The sequence below is a fragment of the Mixophyes fleayi genome, chromosome 6, assembly GCF_038048845.1.
Source record: "Mixophyes fleayi isolate aMixFle1 chromosome 6, aMixFle1.hap1, whole genome shotgun sequence".
Classification (NCBI taxonomy): domain Eukaryota; kingdom Metazoa; phylum Chordata; class Amphibia; order Anura; family Limnodynastidae; genus Mixophyes; species Mixophyes fleayi.
The window spans coordinates 56,898,381-56,921,896 of NC_134407.1; the positions used below are offsets into that span (position 1 = coordinate 56,898,381).

The 23,516-nt window shown below is 39.8% G+C and overlaps 1 protein-coding gene across 2 annotated transcripts in view; it reads left to right on the forward strand.

Annotated features, from left to right (window-relative positions):
* The window catches only part of WNT8B (Wnt family member 8B), a 38,018-nt gene extending 16,042 nt beyond the window's left edge, over positions 1 to 21,976 (forward strand). The window contains exons 2-7 of one of the 2 annotated variants that reach the window (XM_075215203.1): positions 4,696 to 4,729; positions 6,085 to 6,223; positions 6,744 to 6,959; positions 9,606 to 9,731; positions 14,875 to 15,017; positions 19,660 to 21,976. In XM_075215203.1, coding sequence (XP_075071304.1) covers positions 4,696 to 4,729; positions 6,085 to 6,223; positions 6,744 to 6,959; positions 9,606 to 9,731; positions 14,875 to 15,017; positions 19,660 to 20,226 — 1,225 coding nt within the window. In that variant the 3' untranslated portion in view covers positions 20,227 to 21,976. The remainder of the gene's footprint in view (positions 1 to 4,695; positions 4,730 to 6,084; positions 6,224 to 6,743; positions 6,960 to 9,605; positions 9,732 to 14,874; positions 15,018 to 19,659) is intronic. The other variant, XM_075215204.1, reaches the window with a different exon arrangement.
* Positions 21,977 to 23,516: the final 1,540 nt, after the last annotated feature.

Sequence of the window (23,516 nt, forward strand, 5' to 3'; positions counted from 1 at the left end):
ACCTCCCTCCCGGAGAGCTGCCTCCAAGAGTAGGCAAGTATGATGTACACAGCATGCATCCACTATTAAAATGTGCATCAAGAGTAGTCAATTTGTGGGTGAAAAAATAAATGAATAATAGTCATAGTGATACCTAACGCCCTAGGAGACTGCTTAGGTTTGACTAGTTGTGTTGGACCTGCATAGTTCCCATTCCTGATGGCTAGACCCCGTTCCTGGTGGATAATTTTCTCACCTTACCTCACAGTGCTTCTCCTTAAAATTAACAAGCCCACTGTATCCTGAAACTGGTGCCAGATTGCAATCTTGTCCGACGCTCCCTTTCATTTCCTGAGTTGGATTCTGTTGGTGCTCCAAATAGAGCTCTATCGGCCAGCAGTAGCGCAAGATATTCCAGATTTATTCCATATTGCTATGGCCATGTTTTGTGACGTAAGGCTGTATTAATCCTGAGAGATAGTTGATTGTGGTAAAAGTGCTGCAAAAGGAAGAAACTCGTTTTTATTTTATTTTCCCGATTTTTTTCATATTATGAGAACTGTGTTGGGCAAATGGTGGTCTTTCTGACCAGTGTAACTCCCTCTCCTTGGTTCTCTTTCTAGTGATTATATCAAAGAAAGGCATTAGTAGCAGGATAATCTGTGTCTAGCCTACTGTTTGAGCTGCATGAACACTGCATGCTGGTGGTCTCAATTGATACTGTGATACACTGGTAACCCTGATAAATATAATGTTGCCCACCACTATATTAGAATAACCAGAGCCACTTCAAGGCACTTTCATGAAACTCAACTGTGTGATAGGTTTCAAAAAAGAAACACACATGCACTCGCTGCAAGCATGAAAATTCACAAAAAAAGTTAAATAGTAGATATTTTCCTTTGATTAGCTGACCAATTTGTCACGAACAGCACTCACCTGAGTCTGCGTGATGCGTGTGTGACCCAGGGTTAACCAAAACACAACCACCTGGTCTGTCTAAAATGATTAAATCCTTCCCTATCTATGCCACACACTAGCTTTGCGATACTAATTATGCCACCACCAAGATTTTTTCTGACAATAGCTGACACTCTTATTTAGGAAGCCTTCGGTTCTCCCTAGCATTAATCTAACACAATTTACTTTAATCAGAGTTCACATAAACCACAATGTTCGCCCCGTTTCAATTATGTAGCGTCTGGACCAAACTGTCGCGTGAATTCGTAAGAACACAGAGACTTGAACGTATTAAGTGTTATTTAATATGGAAAATACATCCACAATGCTTAAGATAAAACAGATAATAAAAGGCATACAAATATAATGCAATTGTTTCTTATAAAATAAAAAGGATAAAACACAGAATTGATACCTCACTTATAATCAAGGTTCTGTTGCTGGGAGAAGCAGGAAAAATGGGACCTCTTCAATATCGAATTGACTCCCTCAGAGTGAATTAGGGAATTCACTCTGTGTGTTAGGGAATTTAGACTGTAAGCTCCAATGGGGCAGGGACTGATTTGAATGAGTTCTCTGGACAGCGCTGCGGAATCAGTGGCGCTATATAAATAAATGGTGATGATGATGATTATGATTTTCCTGAACAGATCAAATACCTGTGGGAAGTGTTGGAAAAACAGATGTATGGATTAACTGTTTTGAGGATTGCTGCACTTTTGTTTCATCAATACAAAAACATCAAACTAACAGTTGTAGCTGTCTGCCAAGTTCTAGTGTATGGAAGAGGGAAGGGGGGGGGGGGGGGGTCACTGTCTTTTCACACTTACTTCATACATGTCAATTGACACACAATGGCACACCTTAAAATATATAGGTGATATTGCACCCCTTACTGAGAAATATAACACTTTTATCAGTACAAGAAATTATGTGGCCATGTAATTTCAAAATAATAACACAGGCTCATTTGCAAACTAAAAAACTGAGGACTGGCCTTGCCTTTTAATTGGTGCAATTGCGCCTATTTGTCCGCCAAGTGTAGTGTAGCACTCCTCCACCTCAGAGTACATGGAGAAATCAAATTCTATTGTGCACATAACATACTGTCCTCCCTCCTGGAAAAACAGGGGACACATACCACAATGCGCCTTCTCATCCCTTTATTTCATTTAAATGATCTTGTCCTGCAAAGCCAAATATTGGGTTTTTTTGCGTGTGGTTGCGTAAGTGGTGGCAGTTATGCTCTTCCATCATGCCCATCAAGGTACCCATCTGCCACACTCCTCCCATCATAAGGGGCAAAAAGTAGATGTGTGATATCATAAAACAGCAGAGCAGGAGAGTGTGAAGGAATAAGTAGAGAAAATCCTTGGATAACTGAAATAGTATATTTGTAAGACTTTTTATAATATATAGTAATAAATACATAAGCAAAGTTAGTGTTTGACTGGCAGTTCTGTGTTTTTTTCCAGCCAGGAAAATGCAGCATATGGAAGTTAATTTAGTGACAATCAGATATGGAAAAAGGTAGATCCCCCGTCCTATGTGAAGTACTGAAGCTCTTTTGTGTGGCAGGAAGTACTTCACATAAACTGGGGTGATGTAAGATAAATGTATATATTTATACACACTATTTGATATACCCGGCGTTGGCCCGGGTTTAAATCTTCAAGTTATTAATATGAGTTGGATGTAACTGTCAATATTTTAAAAATAGTTAGCAGCTTTTCCAACACACTCATGAGGTGGCTGCCCAGTGTTGTTTTTATTTTTATAGTAAATGTCATCCAAATCAATCCAGTGTAAGTCCTAGAACAGGCTCCCCAGCATACACCAACAGGAGATCCTACTGGGACCCTAACCTCCTAGTATGTCTTCTGGGATACAATGTTACCAGTCGATGAAGTTTTCGTCCAAATCCACCTAGTAGAAGGCTCAGAACAGGATCCTCAAGTCAAAATTCTGGTCAGTGTACACCAATGGGAGGTCCAACCGGGACCCTAACCACCCTAAAACCTGCCCAGGATCCAACTGGACCACCTTGCAATGGTTTCCTCCCAATTGGTGCATGGGTGTCCGAATGCATAACCGGAAAGACAAATAGACCAATGATTTTTATCTATAAGATGTATATACCGATTAACCACATTAAAACCACCTGCCTAATATTGTGTATCCACAAGACCTCTCAAGGTGTCTTGTGGTATCTGGCACCAAGACATTAGCAGCAGATTCTTTAAGTCCTGTAATTGTGAGGTGAGGCCTCCATGGTTTTTCCAGCACATCCCACAGATGCTCGATCAGATTGAGATCTGGGGAATTTGGAGGCCTAGTCAACACCTTGAACTCTTTGTCATGTTCCTCAAACCATTCCTGAACAATTTTTGCAGTGTGGCCAAGCGCATTATCCTACTTAAAGAGGCCAGTGTCATCAGGGGTGCCATGAAGGGGTGTACTTGGTCTGCAACAATGTTTATGTAGGTGGTACGTGTCAAAGTAACATCCACATGAATGCCAGGACCCAAGATTTCCCAGCAGAACATTGTCCAAAGCATCACAGTGCCTCTGTCGATTTGCCTTCGTCCCATAGTGCATCCTGGTGCCATCTCTTCCCCAGGTAAATGATGCACACGCAACCGGCCGTTCACATGATGTAAAAGAAAATGTGATTCATCAGACCAGGCCACCTTCTTCCATTACACCATGGTCCAGTTCTGATACTCAAGTGCCATTATAGGTGCTTTCGGTAGTGGACAGGGGTCAGCATGGGCACTCTGCGGCTACGCAGCAAGCGGTGATACTCTGTGTGTTCTAAACTCTTTCTATCATACCCAGCATTACCTTATTCAGCAAAGTGTGTTAAAGTAGCTCTTCTGTGGGATTGGACCAGATGGACTAGCCTTCACTCCCCATACGCATCAGTCAGCTTTGGGTGCCCATGACCCTGTCACCGGTTCACCAATTGGCCTTCTTAGGACCACTCTTGGTAGGTACTAACCACTGCATACCGAAAACACACCACAAGACCTGCTGTTTTGGAGATGCTCTGACCCAGTCGTCTATCCATCACAATTTGGCCATTGTCAAAGTCGCTTAGATCCCTGCACCTGCCCATGTTTCTTGCCTCTTGTGGCTGATCGGTGTGTGTATGTGTATATGTTATATATATATATATATATATATATATATATATATATATATATATATATATATATATATATATACATACATACACACACACACACACAGGAGTGGTATAAAAAAAGTAAGTGGATGGAATTTAAGGGGGGTATTCAATTGTTCCTCCGGGCGCCGCAAGAACGAGCGCGTTGAAACTATTACCGTTTATACGGTAATTACTCGATGAAATTCAGCGAGTAAACTACTGTATTAACGGTTTTTACGCGCAAGTTTACCATATAAATGGTAATAGTTTTAACGCGCTCGTTCCGGCGGCGCCCGGAGGAACAATTGAATACCCCCCTTAGTTTTATAACTTTATATATATATATATATATATATAAACATAAATATATAAAGTTATAAAAGTTATAAAACTATAAAATTACTTCCACTCACTTTTTTTATATCACTTCTGTGTGTGTATATATGTATATACATTTATATATTTTATTATATATAGCAATATAGACACACTAGATAAGACAAGTGAAAGAAGAATTCCTGGTATGTCCTGAATGGTAAAGCTGGAGTTTGTTTCTTTCAATTAATGTCTTGCTCTGTCTCTTGCAGGTCAGTGAACAATTTTCTGATGACCGGCCCCAAGGTAAGAGACATTCCTTTGATCTACTTGTAGACTTAGTAAATTGATGTCTGGCTTGTGTGAGATCTCATTTATAATCTGCAATAGGGTTATGGATTTGTCTTGTGTTGTACCTACACTTGTACATTTAGACCTGAAGCATTTTGTTGAATATTCATTTATATCAATGTCTACCGAAAAAACCTCTCTTAGTCTAGTTAGTTGAGGACTGTACTATTTTTAGGGTTCTATTTTAGGAGATGCAACTGTCATACCTTTGCACTGTTCCTTTTTTTTGTTTGTTTTTTTTAGAAAATGTTAATCTATTCTGCTTTCTAATTCATCCTTCTATTAAATTTAATCTAGAAACATTTATACAGTTACTAAATCTAACATGATTGTACCCTGAGCATCATGAATCAAAAAGAAAATGTGCCCTTTCCCAAGCTCATATGTCTACTTTGTCCTCCGCACCACTCCTCCTACCCTTCACAGCCATTTAAAAGTGGTGTGCAGAAATAACTCCCGTGGCTGTGGGGAGGGAGGGTAGCTTTTAATACAATCTTTTCACACATTTATGAAAACTGGAATAGTATTTTTTTATAAATACAATTGTGGTGCTAAGAGCACAGTTTATGTTTTTATACCTGCCCCCCCCCCCCCCCCTTTGTGTCTGAAAATCAGCTAAGTTCTGGCAGTATCTATATATACAGGAATATAGTGTGACTATTTACAGTAATCTTGAATGTTTCTCTGTCTGTAGGTATGTTCAGCGTTATATCATGATTTTTGAAATTAGTATAATTATCATGCAAATGTAATTGTCTGTATCAAAAATGGGCAAACGCTTTACTTCATTTGAATCTAATTTTCTAGCATGCTTTGAAGATGAGCAGGTGTGCACAATAGGTAGATCTGGGGTAATACATCTTGAAACACACACTGAGAATTGCTTTCAAACATTAAAAGGTTATATTAGCAATAGGGACCATATTTAAGGGAAAAAAAAAATGTTACTTGAAGAGTCAAAAGTAGTCAGTTACTAAGAAGTGTTTCCTCTCTAAACAACTATATTATTATTATTATTATTGTCATTTCAGAGTTCAAAGTATTAATATTAGCATAAACAATGATACACAGTTATTCTTTATTCTTTCAACATTTCGATTACATCCCATTGGGATTGAGTCCTCCAGTCAGGACTGTCCCTCCTAAATCTGGACAGTTAGGAGCTATTTTAATGCCAGACCTGAAATGTTCTCTCTTTCAACTGACATATTAATCTAATTCTAATTTCTAGCAGATTTTGAGATTATAAACTGTGCGTTTTACATGTTTAACAGGATATGATTGGATTTCCTATGTCACTTTTCTTTTAGGCTTATCTAATCTACTCAAGCAGTGTGGCAGCTGGAGCACAGAGTGGTATTGAGGAGTGTAAGTACCAGTTTGCCTGGGATCGGTGGAACTGTCCTGAGAGAACACTGCAACTCTCCAGCCATAGTGGACTTCGCAGTGGTAAGAGGCATTTATCAATTGTTTATAGCACCTGAATGTGAAGCTTTCTTTCCCAAGTTGCTATAGTTTCTTCTTTGAACATGTATGTCACTTTAATTCACCAAAACAAACTTGTTAAATTTTGACATTGGGTTTTTGTGTTCTTGCCTTGGAGGCAACAACTTTTAAACGACTGAACAAAAAAAAAAAATTTTTAAAATGTGTTCGGAAGTCACATTGATAACTCCAAGATGCTTAAAATTTTAGCATATTGGCACATTCTGGAGAGTCATTTCTTGGAATAATATGCAGCAAGTCTTTTTTGGTTATTTTTCCATAGTGGTGGTTTGCCATTTCTACTCAGAGGTTCTACACAATATTTATCTTCTAATCAACTGGACTTTCCTTCACCTTAATGGATAACTCCTTTTTGGTACTGCTCAAATTAAGCAAGTCTTCATTAACAAATTTCCAACTAGGTTCAAAATAAATTGATTGGGGTTAAAAAAAACCTCAATTTCCCAAGTATCCTCTTTTCCAGACTGGAACCCCCATTCTACAGGATCTTCTACAACAGGCAGCAGCCTCTATGAATCTGGACCTACTTCTCCAGTCTGGAGCATTCATTTCAACAGGATCCTCTTCTCTAGACTGGAATCTCAATACAACCGGACTTTCTTATCTCGTCTCCAGATTCCATTTCCACCGAATTACCCACCACTTGGAGCCTCTCTTTCTACAGGATTCATTTCTCCAGGTTAGAATTATTATGTCTTTTAGTAGGATCATTTCTCCAGATTTTAGTCTCGTTGCAGAGTCTATTCCGTATGGTGCTTTGGTAATTCCTTCATATATTTTATGTTCCTCAGTATTTTAATTCTGAGTTTCTTCTTAGCTCTACTTCTCAGAAAGTTTAAAATTGTACAAAGTTCCAAGATTCATGATAAACAATATACAATAGTCACATGCAGACCAAATCTTCTCAAGTAAACATTTATTGTTTAGAATGACATTTGTAGTGTTCATGTGCCATGGAAGACATCACAGAAGTTGATCATAAAACGTTTATGTCAAGTGCCCTTGACACAAGTGTTTATTCTTTTTGTTACAAATTAGTCTATTCATTTAGTTTAAACATATTACACGTGGAAATAATAAACTTGTTTTAGGACTTCTAATCTTTAAAATATAGCCACAGTGCTATCATTATTGGAAACGTTCCTTTTTCAGTACCCCGGTAAATTGAGCAGACTTGTTCCATGATCAAACATTCTCTGGAATGATGATAAAGTCATGTTCAGGCTCCCTTGGTGCTAAAACTAGCAAAATCTTACTTCACAGCAAGAAATCACCTGATTTCTGTTTGTGAGCTGTGACTATCCACAAACATGAGGTTCCAGGTAAATGGCGATTAGGATCCAGCATGTTGAAACACCACATAAATGTTTCATTTAAGGTAATTACCGCACATCCTGTGACTGCTGACGCTGATGGAGTCTACACTGCGAAGGAGAAATCCTGTTCTACTTCTGTTCTGCTGCTAATCAGGAATATATCTTATGGCTGCTCCCCTGCTTCTACCATTTCTTTGATGCGACAAAATGGTCATCAGTCACCTGTATGAATGATACAGCTACAATTCTTACAGAGGCAACTAGACAAGAAGAGGGGAGAAAAAAAAAGAAGGGAGACCATGAGTTGAGCTTGAAACAAACTTTATTACATTCAGTGTTCAGCTTTGATTCATCCAGGCCTGTAACTTCTAAGGATCATATCTCCCCAACAATCCTTTCCTTGGCTGCACAGATTTTATTGAGGCAAAAATGGGAGTGTCCTGCTGATCAGGGTGTGGTCAAGGAGCGTCAGCACGACCAATGCAAATTGCAGGCACAAGTGTGTCCCGATTTATTTATTTTATTTATATTGTAGGTGTTGGCAAGTATAATTGTTTCCTATTTTATTAGAAATATTTTTTTTGCTAAAGAATTCAAGAGAAAAATAGTCTGAATAACGATCAATAGCAAAAAAAAAAGGGACTGGTTTTGAAAAACATAGATATTTGGCAGCCGTTATAGGTCCAACCATATCCAAATGCAATATGTAAACATGTATTATTAAATGTGTCTTTTGGGTAGAAATGTGTGCCCAGTGCTTGCCATAATCCTGAACTTGCTCATAAACTCTCATGTATTTGAAAATGGTCAAGCAAAACAGTGATATGGATTATTTTCTCTATGATGTATAACTTTCAGTGCTAACTTGTGATTTTGGTCAAATATAAATAGCAGCATTAAATTGAGCCAACATTCAGGGCACTTTTTGTGTGGCCTGTGGCAACGTTCATCTGTGAAAATATCGCATTGAATTGCCAAAATCTTGAAACATTTCATATTACACAATCTAATAATTATAGTCCACGATCAACAGGGGAAACGTAGTGTAATGTGTCTTTTATGTAATCTGATCTGTATGGTTTATTCGAAGCTTGCATTCTATATTGGTTCTTGTTGCAATATTTACTGTGGGTGTCCATCTTGTTTTTTTAGGAGATAAAAATATGTAGGACAGATATTTTCTGTGCATAAACAGTGACAGCTCATTTATCAATGCTAATGATAAGGAGCATGGGGTTAATTGCAAAAAGCATGGCTAATAAAGCTACATATAAAGTATAGCAGTATTTTTCTATTACTATGACATGCTATTCCCCTGGATATGTGTCTTGTTAAGTAGTTACACTAATCATCAGGAAACTGATAACATTGTTTTTATTGGCTTAAGGTTGTAACTGGTTAAGGAAAAGCCACAATGCAACTTCTATAATATAGAGTTTTAGTATGTCCGACTACTGGTCTCAGGAATCCTGGTTGGGTATGCTGCCACTCATAGAACTACAAGCGCCAGCACTACCGTGGTGACCACAGCATACTGGCTTTGGTTTTTCCTTGCTAAATGGGACCAGCCCAGCCTATCACAGCCTGGTGCTGGGTGCAGCTTTCGCCCTATGATGTGATTGTCCCCACATTATCTTTAATCGGGCGAGGCTATGAGTGCTGGTACTCTTTTCACTTTGGGCTGGGGGCCTAATCTGTGCTTTTATATATTTTCTCTTTTTATTTAATACACATTAAAAATGACGGTCATGATGATGATGATGACTGGTGTATCTTCTATGTGATCACATCAAGATACACTTAGGGGCAGATTAAATTTTTCTTTAAAACAACGCAGCTGTGGGATTTGTATGAGGCCCATAGAGTCCCACCATTGAAGTCTAACCCATTTACTAGAGAAAATAAACCCCTTTGTCATTCTATTGGATTGTAACAGAGAATAACTACAACTTAGATATATAGGAAAAATAAATAAATAAAACATTTGTACTTCTGTTTCTGTGTTCTAGCAAACCGGGAAACTGCCTTTGTCCATGCTATAAGCTCGGCTGGAGTAATGTATACACTGACCAGGAACTGCAGCCTCGGAGACTTCGATAATTGTGGTTGTGATGATTCCAGAAACGGACAGCTGGGTAAGAAATGGGATGGCGCTTTATTGGTCTCTGTGGTCCAAACAGCTTATGTTCTGTCCAGCTAACAGCAATATCACTAGAAATAGTGTTATGTGGGACTTTAGATTCCACATATGTATTGTATGTATCCCGCAGTGTATTGTGTCTGTCAGAGCAGAGTGTACCCTGCCCTGTATTCAATAAGAGGCATTTCTTCAGTTCTGCTTCTAGTTGACGACAGACGTGCGTATTCACCAATGACGTATGTTTTATTTAAAAAAAAATGCAGAATACATTTGATTTGCGTGCCTTAATGTATCAGGCCCTATATTTCCAAACACTCTAGAACACAAGCATTTTTTTATTTTGTTCCATTAATTTATATATTGGTATAACATTGTCAGTACAGTGTAATATTAGTATATTATACCTAACAATAAAAGACTGTGAATATGTGTGCTTTGATAGCATAAACTGATTGTTATTAACAGGGATGTTCGGGCTCGGTTTTCTGAAAACCAAGCCCACCCGAACTTAGGGGATCCGAGTAGGCTGCGAGCCGGCTCAGTACTTCCGCGCGTCCTCGGCTCTGAATCAAGGCAAAACGTCATTGTTACGTTGTCGGATCTCGCAGGTTTTGTATTCCATAAGTGCCTCGCTCCCCAGGAGATCCAGCGCCATTACTCACACAGAAACAGGGGTAGCAGTGTTCTTGTCACTCTCCAGTCTCCAGTACCATTGCTCAGTGTCATTGCTCACATAGAAACAGGGGTAGCAGTGTTCTTGTCACTCTCCAGTCTCCAGCACCATTACTCACATAGAAACAGGGGTAGCAGTGTTCTTGTCACTCTCCAGTCTCCAGTACCATTGCTCAGTGTCATGGCTCACACAGAAACAGGGGAAGCAGTGTTCTTGTCACTTTCCAGTCTCCAGTACCATTGCTCAGTGTCATTGCTCACACAGAAACAGGGGAAGCAGTGTTCTTGTCACTTTCCAGTCTCCAGTACCATTGCTCACAAAGAAACAGGGGTAGCAGTGTTCTTGTCACTCTCCAGTACCATTGCTCAGTGTCATTGCTCACACAGAAACAGGGGAAGCAGTGTTCTTGTCACTCTCCAGTCTCCAGTACCATTGCTCACACAGAAACAAGGGTAGCAGTGTTCTTGTCACTCTCCAGTCTCCAGTACCATTGCTCAGTGTCATGGCTCACACAGAAACAGGGGTAGCAGTGTTCTTGTCACTCTCCAGTACCATTGCACACACAGAAACAGGGGTAGCAGTGTTCTTGTCACTTGACAAAAATTGACTGGAAATTAATATTATTGAGGTTAATAATAGTGTAGGGATAAAAAAGAGCCAAATCGGGATCCAAAACCAAAACACGCTAGGACGGTTTTGCTAAAACCAAAACCCGAAGTTAATCCAGATCCAAGACTAAAACCAAAACATTGGGGTCAGTGAACATCTCTAGCTATTAATGGGATTGCACACGTTTCTGCTTCTTTTAGTTACTACTTTGGATAAACATAACAATGTATATAATAACACATACGGGTATGGATTTTGATCTTTCAATTTTCAGTTTAAAAAATATCTTCCAACATGAATAAGTGGGAACCCAATACCATGAAAAAAGAATGTTTGTTGTGTAACATAATTATAAGAAGAATTTTAGTATTTACCATTTCCCCTTCTTTTTAGGCTATTATTATGGATTTACAAAAATATTGCCACCTTTGCAGTTGTTTTTTAATAATGCATCATTTTGTCCAGAAAATTGTTGAAGTGAAGTGATAGCTTATACCACACAGAAATCCTTAAATGGGCTGGACAAAAACGTTTTAGTAATAATTAGACTTCAGGCAGGCGATTCTCCTTCACTTTGAAACTGAATTCAGCTGTGGTGAGTATGAAGCGCAAGCAATTTAAAAATCAGTCATTAAATCAGCTTGAATAGAGAAAATGACTCATTCTCCAGTTTTGCGTCACTGTGTGTTCTGCAGTGAGCAAGAAGAAAGTCTGAGTCTCAGGTCTGAGGTCAGACAGAAGACTGTAGCCAAGCATGGACAATCGCATGGCTACAAAGCAATTTCCAGAGACCTTGATGTTCCCCTTTCCACCATGCGTAATGTTATTAGGAAATTTAAAGCTTATGGCACTGTAGCCAACTGCCCTGGAAATAGAAAACTTGATTGAAAAATATAGCTCAGGATTGTTCAAATGGTGGGGAAAGCAATCCTCTCAAACAGATTCAGGCAGACCTTCAGACACAAGATATAATAGTTTCAACTTGCACCATCCATCTCCACCTTAATGAACGGGTCTTATATGAAAGGAGGCCCATGAGGTCCCCCCAGCTATATGACAGACATAAGAAAGTCCGACTTTAGTTAACCAAACATCTGAACAAGCCAAACTCCTTCTGGGAGAATGTCCTGTAGACAGATGAGACGAAATTAGAGCTTTTTGGTAAAGCATATCATCCCTATGTTTACAGAAAACAAAAAGAAAAGGACACTGTCCCTACAGTCAAACATGGAGGAGATTCAGGGATGTTTTGGGGATGCTGTGCTGCACTTGGCACTGGGTGTCTTGAATGTGTGTAAGGCATCATGAAATCACCATATGATTATGGAGCACAATATTGAACCCAGTGTCAGAAAGCTGGATTTCCATTGAAGGTTGTGGGTCCTTCAGCAGGACAATGACCGGAAACACACTTCAGAAAGCACCAGGAATTTTTCAAGACAAGATGTTGGACTGTTCTGAAGTGGCTAGCAAGCAGTCCAGATGGCAATCTTATAGAGCACGTGTGGAGAGATCAGAGAAGACACCTTCACATCTGGGAGAACTGGAGCAGGCTGCACAAGAAGAGTGGAACAAACTGCCAGGAGAGAGGTGCAGAAAGCTCATCTGTGGCTATAGGAAGCGGTTGAATACAGTTATTTTGACCAAAAGCTGTGCTATCAAATATAGTCTAGGGTGTCAATAGTTTTGTCAATGCCATTTCTTTTCATTTTCTGATTTGAAAGGATATACAGTATTACATTCAAATTCAAAAACAAAGGTTCTGTAACAGAGAAAGGATTGTGAAGACCAATTACGGTTGTTAATTTCACCCTATGTTTAGAGTAAATACAAAATGTGAGTTTTCTGAAACAAGTGCAAGGGTGCCAATATATTTGTCCATGATTGGTTGATTCTGAACTACCATGGCAACAACAGTCACATAATGTAGTAAGTGGAGATTTTGGAATATGCCTCTGAGCTCTGTCTGCTACTCTCTCGGCCATCCCAGAATATGCAGAGAGCAGTAAGTCTGTATCTGTGTACAGATTGACAGTGTCTGTGTCCAGAAGCATCTTTTTGTTTGTTGACAAGAGAGCTTTTGAAAGGGAGATAATGATTTGTAGAAGCTACGAAAAATGTAGACGGTAGAAGGTAAGAAAAATTATTATCAGGTCCATGCTGAAAAGGTACTTAAAATGCTATTTAACGAAAAAATAATCTAACTGGGATTAAATGTTTGCACAAGTCATTTGTTAATCAGCCTAAACAACTGCACTGCAATGCATTGTTGTGAACAGATGTAGCCATTCACATTTATCCTCAGATTTATGGCCTTTGTGCACTAAAGTGTAAAGTCTTGTCCACACATATATCCAGTATTCTATTTTTACTCCACTAGAGCAAGTATTTTGTCCCCTCACTTTAACTAGTAACCTCTATATGATAGGTGGAACATGGCTGAAATCAGAGGCGGAACTAACAGGTTGTGTGCCCTGGTGCAAAAATTTGCTTTAAGTGGACGCCAGCGGTTCGGCAGTGGGCCCTATTGCCATGCACCAGCGCACAGCTGGTGGTTCCACCACTGGCTGAATTCTATTAGTCAAATTATCATATACAATAGAGTATATAGAGCTGTGAAGTTCTGCCACTGTCTAAGTCTAACTGCTATGGGGCTTTAGATGTGAGTGGTGCTTGTTTTTGCTATGGGTCCCAGTACTTTTGGTTCACTCTTTTGTGAGCATGAGTTTGGCTCATGTGCAGTGTAGTGAATGGGCCACCTCACTTCCTATCCCCATAGCAGATACACCGCTGGAAGTGGCGATAGTTCTGCTTTTGTTCTACATACTCTATTGTAGAACATCATTTTTTTTAATAGAAGTCAGCTGTACTTACATATTTAAAGAATATATGCATAGCGACGGGGAAGACGGGACTGCAGTGCAGTTACTTATTGCAAGCCCAACCTAGGCTGTGCGCAAATCCTCAGGGGTGTGACCATACAGACCAGTAGGAAGCTATTGATCTGCACAATCACTCTCACGCCAACCACAGTCCGGCTCTTATTGGACCAGAGCACCATCAGCTTAACCCCACCTTATCACTGCCAACGGGACCTTAGGGGATGGCCATGCACTTATACACACCCAATGTCCTCTGTGCATATATGCAGCTCTCTTTATATAAATACTGTGATGGTACTGCATTATATTGGGGGGATGTGACGGGTGAACTTCAATCAGAGATTGCAATATAATGGAGGTTATTTACAAGCCAAAATATCTGGGCACGGAGCCTTTTGTTTTACGCAAATGCATCAGGTCTTTGTCCTTGTGCATAGCAAGCCCATTATTATTATTAATATTATTTATTATTATAATTGATTTGTAAGGCACCAGAGTACTCTGGGTGGGGGGAAAGCAAAGCATAAATAAAAGAGGGACATACAAGGAAGGCGAATAAATGTAGACGTGAAAAGAAAAGGTGTCTCCTAGCCTGACCACTACTGACCTCATGGGTATTGCCAACACCAATGATCTCAGGTGCTCATTTGAAGTGTAACTGACAATAGTAATGAGAGTCCAGTTGCTGAGATTGACAGGTGCTGTAAAGATTAAACACAATGCAAAATGTTATAACCATATGTATTCTATTAAGAGGTATGTTTTACATGATGTCAATGAATACATATCATATTACTGGTCAGACTACCCTGTGCCTTTAAGTCTAGTTTCTCATCTGTACTAAATACATTTGTCCATATACATTGACATTTATAAAAACTTTGAAAGGCATAGATTGAAAGCTCTTTTCTATGAAATGTTATTCGCTTCCACTTTAACATATTCATTGACTTGTATTGTTTTCCTTCTTGCAGGAGGACAAGGGTGGCTGTGGGGAGGCTGCAGTGACAATGTGGGTTTTGGAGAGGCCATATCTAAGCAGTTTGTGGATGCATTAGAGACGGGACAAGATGCAAGAGCGGCCATGAATCTCCATAATAACGAGGCGGGAAGGAAGGTATAGTTATACTCTGAATGTATATTGATATTGAAAATTGTATGTAATAAAAACAAATAGAATAAACATATCCAGTAAGTAAGAATACAATCAATATATAAAATACAATACAAAATAGTAGTGGTTAAGAGTTACAGGAAAAGAAGTAGATTTAAGTTTCATGATGCTATTTACGTCTTGTGGTGCTACAAAAAGGTTTTAACATGGCTGCTGTACTTAATTGTCTATAAGAACAGTGATATGAACATATATTCTGCCACATGTACCTCCAAAAAAGAACTGCTGCAATTGGGATCCTGAGAGTATTGATAGCCTGTCCTTTGTCTCAATTGTCCTTCAAAAATTCCAGATTTATATCTGGGCAGTTCTAGGATTTTCACCCTTCTGACTTCCCCAGAATGAAAATGAAAAAGTATCATACTTTTGGGTCTTTATCATTGTGTTAATGACACTTTCTGAAAATTCTTTTCTACACACATTGAACTAATTGTCCACACCTTCAGGCACAAGCCCAGCAAATTGTACCCTAGTGCTGCACATCCTGTCTGTTTGGCAAAGGTCAGGGTTCTTCCAATGTCATGTTCAGTGCTAAGGGAAACCAAGGTGTTAATGGTTAAAATGGGTAGCATTGCTTTGACCTTCATCTCTTCCAGATTGATTTTTCTTGTAAAGTCCACTGTGACATTGTCCTCTCCAGCTACATGAATCAGAGATTGAAAGTAGATTCAGTTACTCCCATTGAAGTACTTTCATTGCTTCTTGTATCAATTTTTTGGTTCCTTTGATTGAGGAACGTCACTACTGTTCTGTTGTCTCACTGCCCTTGCAGATGTTCCTGTGAAACTCGTCTCTGAAAAGCTTGCATTCCTTGCCAGACAGATTTAATTCCCAGAAAATTTGGGGGAAAACTCATTTTGTAATCTTTCCATCTCCCTTCAGTCGCTCCTTTAAGAGTGCTGCACACCCGAATTTGTGCATCTGTGGTTATACAAATATAGTTTGGTTTCTGTAGACATATCATCATCATTTATTTATTTAGCGCCACTAAGTCCGCAGCGCTGTACAGCGCTGAATTTCTGATCTTTGAAATCTATAGAGGTCATGAAATCTCTATAGCTGCAAGCACAGAATCCATGCAAAATATGTTACTTCTGATTAGTTGGTTGAAGTTTTGATCTAATATAGTCCTGCAGGTACTCATTGTTTTTTGAGCAGAGGAACTTCAGTAATGACACTTAGCAGATCCAGTTTTTGACTGTTGTCTGATTTTGGACCTCTCTGGAATTTGCAAGACTAAAAATATATACATTGTTTGTATTTCTCTTAATTCCATTCGAGAAGCCATTACTGAGGTTTTGTTGAGCACACTGGTACTCTAATTCAGATCCAGGTTTGTTTTAACAAAGCTAGTCTGTCCCCTACTTATGATCCCTGGACTCATTGACCTTCATTGTGAGATAGAACTTTTGTTGCTTCTTAAAATCTTGCCTTTTTAGATGTTTTGAGAGCAGTGTGCCTAGTATACTCTCTCAGCCAGCAATGCGTTTATGAACCTATATTACTGTCACACGCCGGTCCCATAAATAGGTGCCGGCGTTGTGACTTTCATCTAGGAACGGTAATTGAGCTTACTCCTGCTTCTGAGACACTATTTTTACACAGGTGTTCCTTGCTACCTTGTTCTGGACCTCCTCCCGATTCTCATTTGTTCTGGAGTATTATTTAAACTATCCATGGTCCTTGGCTTGTTGCCTGTTCTTCGTGTTACTCAGTCTGCATTAGGATCTGGCTGCCAGTACTTGACCTCCTGTTTGTCCACCGCTGTTCACCTGCACGCTGAACTTCTACAGTGAATTATTTGCTGCACCTGTGGCTAATCCTACGGCTCAAGTTTCCATTTCTTCCCGGCTGGGGCAACATCGCTACTACTTCATGGATAAATCTACTGCCGAAGGTACCTGTCACTTGTAGTTCCACGCTGGGCTTGTCTGAAACTCCTCTCCGCTGTTCACCTGCACGCTGAACTTCTACGGTGAATTACTTGCTGCACCTGTGGCTAATCCTACGGCTCAAGTTTCCATATCTACCCGGCTGGTGCAACATCGCTACTACTTCATTGATGTGTCTCCTGCTGAACTTACCTGTCATCTGTAGTTCCACGCACGGCTCAGATACACTTCGCTCCTCTGCTACTTCTAGGTAACGAACTGTTTGATGTACTTATGCTCATTCTTGTCATTTGGGATTGTCATCTGTAGAACCAACAAGTTCAACGCTTATTGCTTTTTATAAAGAGAATTACCGTGATACCAGTAACCCACCTGCTACATTGAATCATTGTTGTTTTCGGATCAGCCAGTTCTACATTATCACTCTGTCTGGACTATTGCTGTACCAGTGATTCACATCTATCTGCCATGTGTTACGTTATTGGATCCAAGCATTCTCCATTTATCATCCTTGCGTTTGAACTGTTGTTTTACTCGTCCCATGCCGTTGTCAAGGGTTACCAACTATGAAGTAGCATGATGTATCTGCATTTTGTACTCTGACCAATTTGCCGTGTTTTGTATCTGCCGATATATATATATATTCTTCATTCTATTGTACCATCAGCCAATACATTACTTTGCAGCATTACCACTATCTCCAGTGTTATTATTATTACTAGCGATGCTTGTGAGCCGTGAACTTTTAATCCTGTGAATATCATCATCCTCATTGTTCATTGTGTGTTGCCCCCACTACCCTCTGCTAGTTCTTGTCTGGGAGACCGCGACCTGCGGAATAGGAGCAGCGGAGTCCATATTCCCTTGCGCGGATCCCTGGTGAATACCTCCTATCCGTTAGACTCCGCATTCCTGACTGGGCAAGTCCTATCTAAACAGAGGCAAGGGATCTACAAAATCATTCAGAGTCGTGACAGTAAGAACAGGCCCTAATGTCGGATCCTCCGGTGGAGCCTTCCGCAAAGGATATGCTACAGCATCTTGTTGCTCGAGTTGAACATCAGGACAATACACAGCGCCAGTTGCTACAATGCCTTCAGACACTTGCTGGTCGTCTGGATACGCTTCAAGCAATTCAACCAGCAGTATCAGTTTCTCCTCCTGAGCAACCTTCGGGACATCAGGCCTCCCTTGTGACTTCCTCAACGCTCAGGTTACCTACTCCGGCCAAGTTTGATGGGGACCCTAAATTTTGTTGTGGCTTTCTCAATCAGTGTTCAATTCAGTTGGAACTTCAACCGAAAATTTTTCCTACTGATAGGTCTAAAGTTACATATGTGGTCTCCTTATTCAATGGCCAAGCCTTAGCCTGGGCTTCCCCACTGTGGGAGAGGGATGATCCCCTTCTTTCTGATTATGCTTCCTTTTTGCTGATTTTCCGTCGGATTTTCGATGAACCTGGTCGGCTCTCCTCTGCCTCCATGGGTATACTCCGTTTACACCAAGGGAATCATTCAGTGGCGCAATATGTCATTGAATTCCGCGTGTCATGTGATGCGGCCGCCTGTGCGCCCCCCGGGCTGAAACTTGCCAGCCCGCGCCTGGCCTCTCTCCACTGGCATATTTCCATCACCATTACTAAAGAAAGCCTCATTTCACCCATAATTCTCTACCCTTTCCCTAAAACTACTTGAGCGAATGTTTACAACCACTTATTTCACCTTTACTAATCTCACTCTATTTTCAAGTCTCTGCATTCGGGCATCTGCCTCAAATATTCCACAGAGCGCACTCACAAAATGATCAGTGATCGCCTTACAACAAAGTTTAAGGGTAATTTTCCATAATTAAACCCCTGACCCTCTTTCCTGCTTTCAACACTGTTAGGTCACCCCTCTTCTTGTGCACAACCTACACTCCATTGGCCTTTGTGACACAGTTATTTCCCGGTTCGCTTCCTACCTATCGAACTGCTCTCTACTCCCACTATATATTGTGGTCCCTCTGCTTTTCTCACTGTACACCTTTTCTGTTGGAGAACTATTTTGTTCATTTGGCCTCCCATAGCACCTCTATCTACACGAACATCCAAATCTACCTCTCCTTCACTAACTTCTACCCTTCTGTATTATCTTTTGTATCTAACTGTCTCTCTGCTATCTCCGCATGGATGTCTCAAAGTTACCCAAAATGTTTAACATATCCAAAACGGAACTTATCTTCCCCACCACTCTGAAAATGCCTACATTGGTTCCGTGTCCTTCAGAATCCAGTTGAATTTACTCACCCTTATCTACAAAGCGCTCAACACCGCCACTTCATACATATCAGATCTCATCTCAAAATAATCTCCCAAGCACCCTCTTAGATCTACCGCTGACCCGTGCTTTGTCTCTTGTAGCCACCTCTCACCCCGCCTCATCTATATTACCCACACTAATGCACCATCACAACTTGTTCATTTGTTCCTCTCATTTCAGCTGTGTCAATTATAATGTAAGCTCTCTTTCATAAGGCGATACTCCCTACTCTTTGTATGTCCTGTTTTCCCCACTTTCCAGCACTGTGGAACACTGACACTGTACAAATCAATGATAATAATAGTAATCTGTATGTTGTGCTGCATATGCTATTAGTAAAATGTGACCCTGTTTAACAATTATTACTGTACTTAAATCTTCCCTCTCACACAGGCAGTGAAGAGCACTATGAAGAGGACATGTAAGTGTCATGGGGTATCTGGAAGCTGCACTACCCAAACTTGTTGGCTTCAGCTGCCTGAGTTTAGAGAGGTGGGCTATTATTTAAAAGAAAAATATCACAAAGCCCTAAAAGTGGATCTGCTGCAGGGAGCAGGTAACAGTGCAGCGAGCAGAGGCGCCATAGCTGAAACGTTCAGCTCTATATCCAAGAAAGAACTTGTTCATCTGGAAGACTCCCCAGATTACTGCCTGGAGAACAAGACGCTGGGACTTCTGGGTACAGAAGGCAGGGAATGCCTGAAGAGAGGCAAGACGCTCAGCAAGTGGGAAAAGAGAAGCTGTAAGCGTCTTTGTGGAGACTGTGGCTTGGTTGTGGAGGAGAGAAGAGCAGACATGGTCTCCAGCTGTAACTGCAAGTTTCACTGGTGTTGCGCTGTTAAGTGTGAGCAGTGCAGGAAAAGTGTAACCAAATACTTCTGTGTCAAAAAGGAAAAGCGTGAGAGGAGTGGAGGCGGCATTGTTCGCAAGAAGGAAGCAAAACTAAAAAAGACATTTTAAACCCTCTCTCATAACTACTTCATATGTAGCTGAACACTAAGAATAGATTTGCCTAACTGGTGAGCCTATAGAATGATATGGTTTCCGCCAATAGTTACCAATTGGACTAATGCACAAGTGAAAACATGCAATGGATGCTGTATTGCGCTAAAAACAGAATTTTAATTAATATATTTTTAGGTTTTTCACTTATTTTAATTTAAACAGCTCTTAAATCGCTCTTAAAATCCAGTTGTGTTGTACTTGGTGATAGAGCCGTTTTCTATCACTTTTCAAAGCCTCCATGGTTGCAAAAAAAAAAAAAGCTTTGCTTAGAAACCGGTCTTTTAGCAAAACAGTCTGTCATTGGACTTCAATTCCCAGCATGCTTTATCAATCATCATGCTGGGAGCGTTGGCTCAACTGCTGCAGTCGTCTAAAAATAAACAATGCCCGACAGTTGCACAGTGTGCCGCAGGCATTGTTTAGGAACTCTAAAACTGAATTACAGGCTAAGTAAAGAAATCCACTCTGAAGTCTCAATAATCTCTTTTCAGACCTAGGACTGTTAAACGCACAAATATAATCCAAAAGGTATTTGATGCAGATAAGAGTTCTTAGGTATAGACAGGAAAACCCCAAGATAAATAAAAAAAAAAATAATGTCACTATACATGTCATCCAATTTATTTTCAGGTCAAACTGTCCCAGACCTAACCATATCTACCAGTATTATTTTGTATACACCAGTAGGTTATAAAAACACACTAGGAGGAGCATAAATCATCAATAACAAAAACAATTTAATTGAGACTATTGGCTACAACACTGATAAGCCATGATAATCAATCGAATATCCTTTTTTTAGGAGTCTAGTCACACTAAAATGTCTAAAATGCATTTATATTTCATTTTACACAGCAGATTAAAATTGTGATTTAATGTTAATTTTCATTTAAAATTGTATAAAAGAGAAATCCCACCCGTCGTAAAGGGCTCAAAAAATATATTATTTGCCAACTTTACCAAATGCTCTTTGGTATAAACAACACTTTATTACTCTTACTTGAATATATCATTCTGTTTTTATTGAACAATTTAGACATTTGGCCACTTGTTGTGTAAATTGTCACTTGTTATTTCTTAATTTGCTGGTCACGGTCACCAAGGGAATCTTATTGCAGTTTCCTATTACTAACCACTAATAATTGTCCTAAGAGAGATTGAGAAAATGTCTTAATGAATTTGTATATAGAAAGTGAAGCACTTTGTAAGTTTAATTTATTGCACAGGTACTGAAGTGTATACATAACACAAGTGTGTCAATTCAGTACTAATAAGTACTTGATTACTGTGCTGCATTGAAGTCAATGGCATGCTATGTTGGGTGTATGTTTTATATCCTATATCTGGCGTACTGGCAGCAACAGTTGTAGAGGTTACTGAACTTTGCGCAATTTATGCTGATATTGTGTGCTGCACAAACAGACTTTTAACAATCATTTAATAGGAAGTTAAGACTCGACACTCCGTGTAATATGTAATGTAGAGGTACAACTCTCCGACATGATGGCAAGCTACTGGCTGAGCATTCTGGGAGTTGTAGCTCAACAAAACATGGTCGGGTTGCCTGAACCCGATGTATGCATAAGTGTCTGTGTAAGCTTGTAAAGATATGTAGGATGTTTATAAATAACTAAAATATTACTGTTTCTGTATGTTTTGTAGAAAATGCAATAAAATCAGCACCAACCTGCTTTTTTTAAATATACTTATGGCTGAAATTTGTTTTTCTTTCATTCCACATAAATTAGAAACATTAAATTAAAATTCATATCCAACAACATAAAAAACAAATGTCTAATTTAATGATTTATGTGTGTTAGAAATGTTATGAAATAGTTTTATCTCATGGTATTTCTGCATTCATCTATCAAAACCATTATTTATTGCAACAGTCCATCAATGGAAAGGACAGCACTGCTGTGTAGTTTATGTGAGTAATATAAATATATATACACACACACTACTTGGCTGTGTGGACTGTCCTATAGCTGATCGTACCAGCATGGTGTCTGGCCTTGGACGAGAGGTGCCATTCTTCTTGAGGACTTGTCAATGTCACTTACAGGTCTTCCCTGTCCACCTTCCTCCTCATATAAAAGATTATTATTTATCAATGACCTCACCACTGGCTGCGGATAGCCAAATGAGCCAGTTGTTCTGCAGTGTACTGATTGAAAACCAGGGGTTTAATGGGACGGAGACCTTGTGCCATGTCTCTGTGCTACTGGCACCACCTAGAAACATGCAGTAACCAGAATAGTCTCTGTGAGCTAAATTAAAGCTCTCCTGTAGTGTGATCTGACAACATCACACAATGTCCACTCCCACAATGCCTAGCGGGTACTGGTAAATGCAGACATTGAGCAGCACAGATTCTACACACAGTGCTTTCACATTTATATTCCTCCAAACACCGATAACAGAGGAATCAATTGAGGTTAGAGTCCCTTTAATTTATCATCTTTGGTAAAACAACTTAACAACTGTCTGGCTGCCCATTACCTTTCTACGTTGTCACTGCACCCCTATTGCTGTGATACATATGTGGCGGGCAGCAAATTTTTCCATGTGCACCACAATTATTGGCCCATGCTATAAGTGAATACTGTGTGCAGAAGTCTGAGGACCTCCTCACACACTGTTGAGTAGAAGCTATGGCTTAGGAATAGGGATAAGGATTCCTTTAATAGGGAAGTTTCGGTCTGGACCTGCCATGAATACTTAACAAAATGATCACTTACAGCGCTGAAAGGGTCACACATACAGGAATGCCAGCATCAAACAGAAAGCTGTAACATAAAATGAAATAGACATAGGGCAATACAGTCCCAACAGTTGAATGGGGTATCCACAATATTAAGGCAGATAGACCCGCTTCCAGATGTGTTCCAGATAGTCAAATAAAGGATAACCACGTGAAGGGGCCCCCCCTTAGTTGTATGCTTACAAGCTAATTTCTTTGAATACAGCACATCAATCAAAGCTCGATAGGGATGTTAGTCGCTGACTTCACCGCATGCTCCAACAAGAAAACATGTACAAAAAAATAAAATCATAGCATAATACCATTTATTAAATGACAGTAAATGTCTAAAAAATCCACAGAGCTAGTCTGCTTCTAGGTGCGTACCTCAAGGCAAAATAAATACAGCATGTACGTTGTAACAAGGATAATACCCCAAAGTCCAAACGGCTTGTAGCTGCTGCCGCTGCCCTCTGGTCGTCCCAGCAGTCGTTTCCCTGTT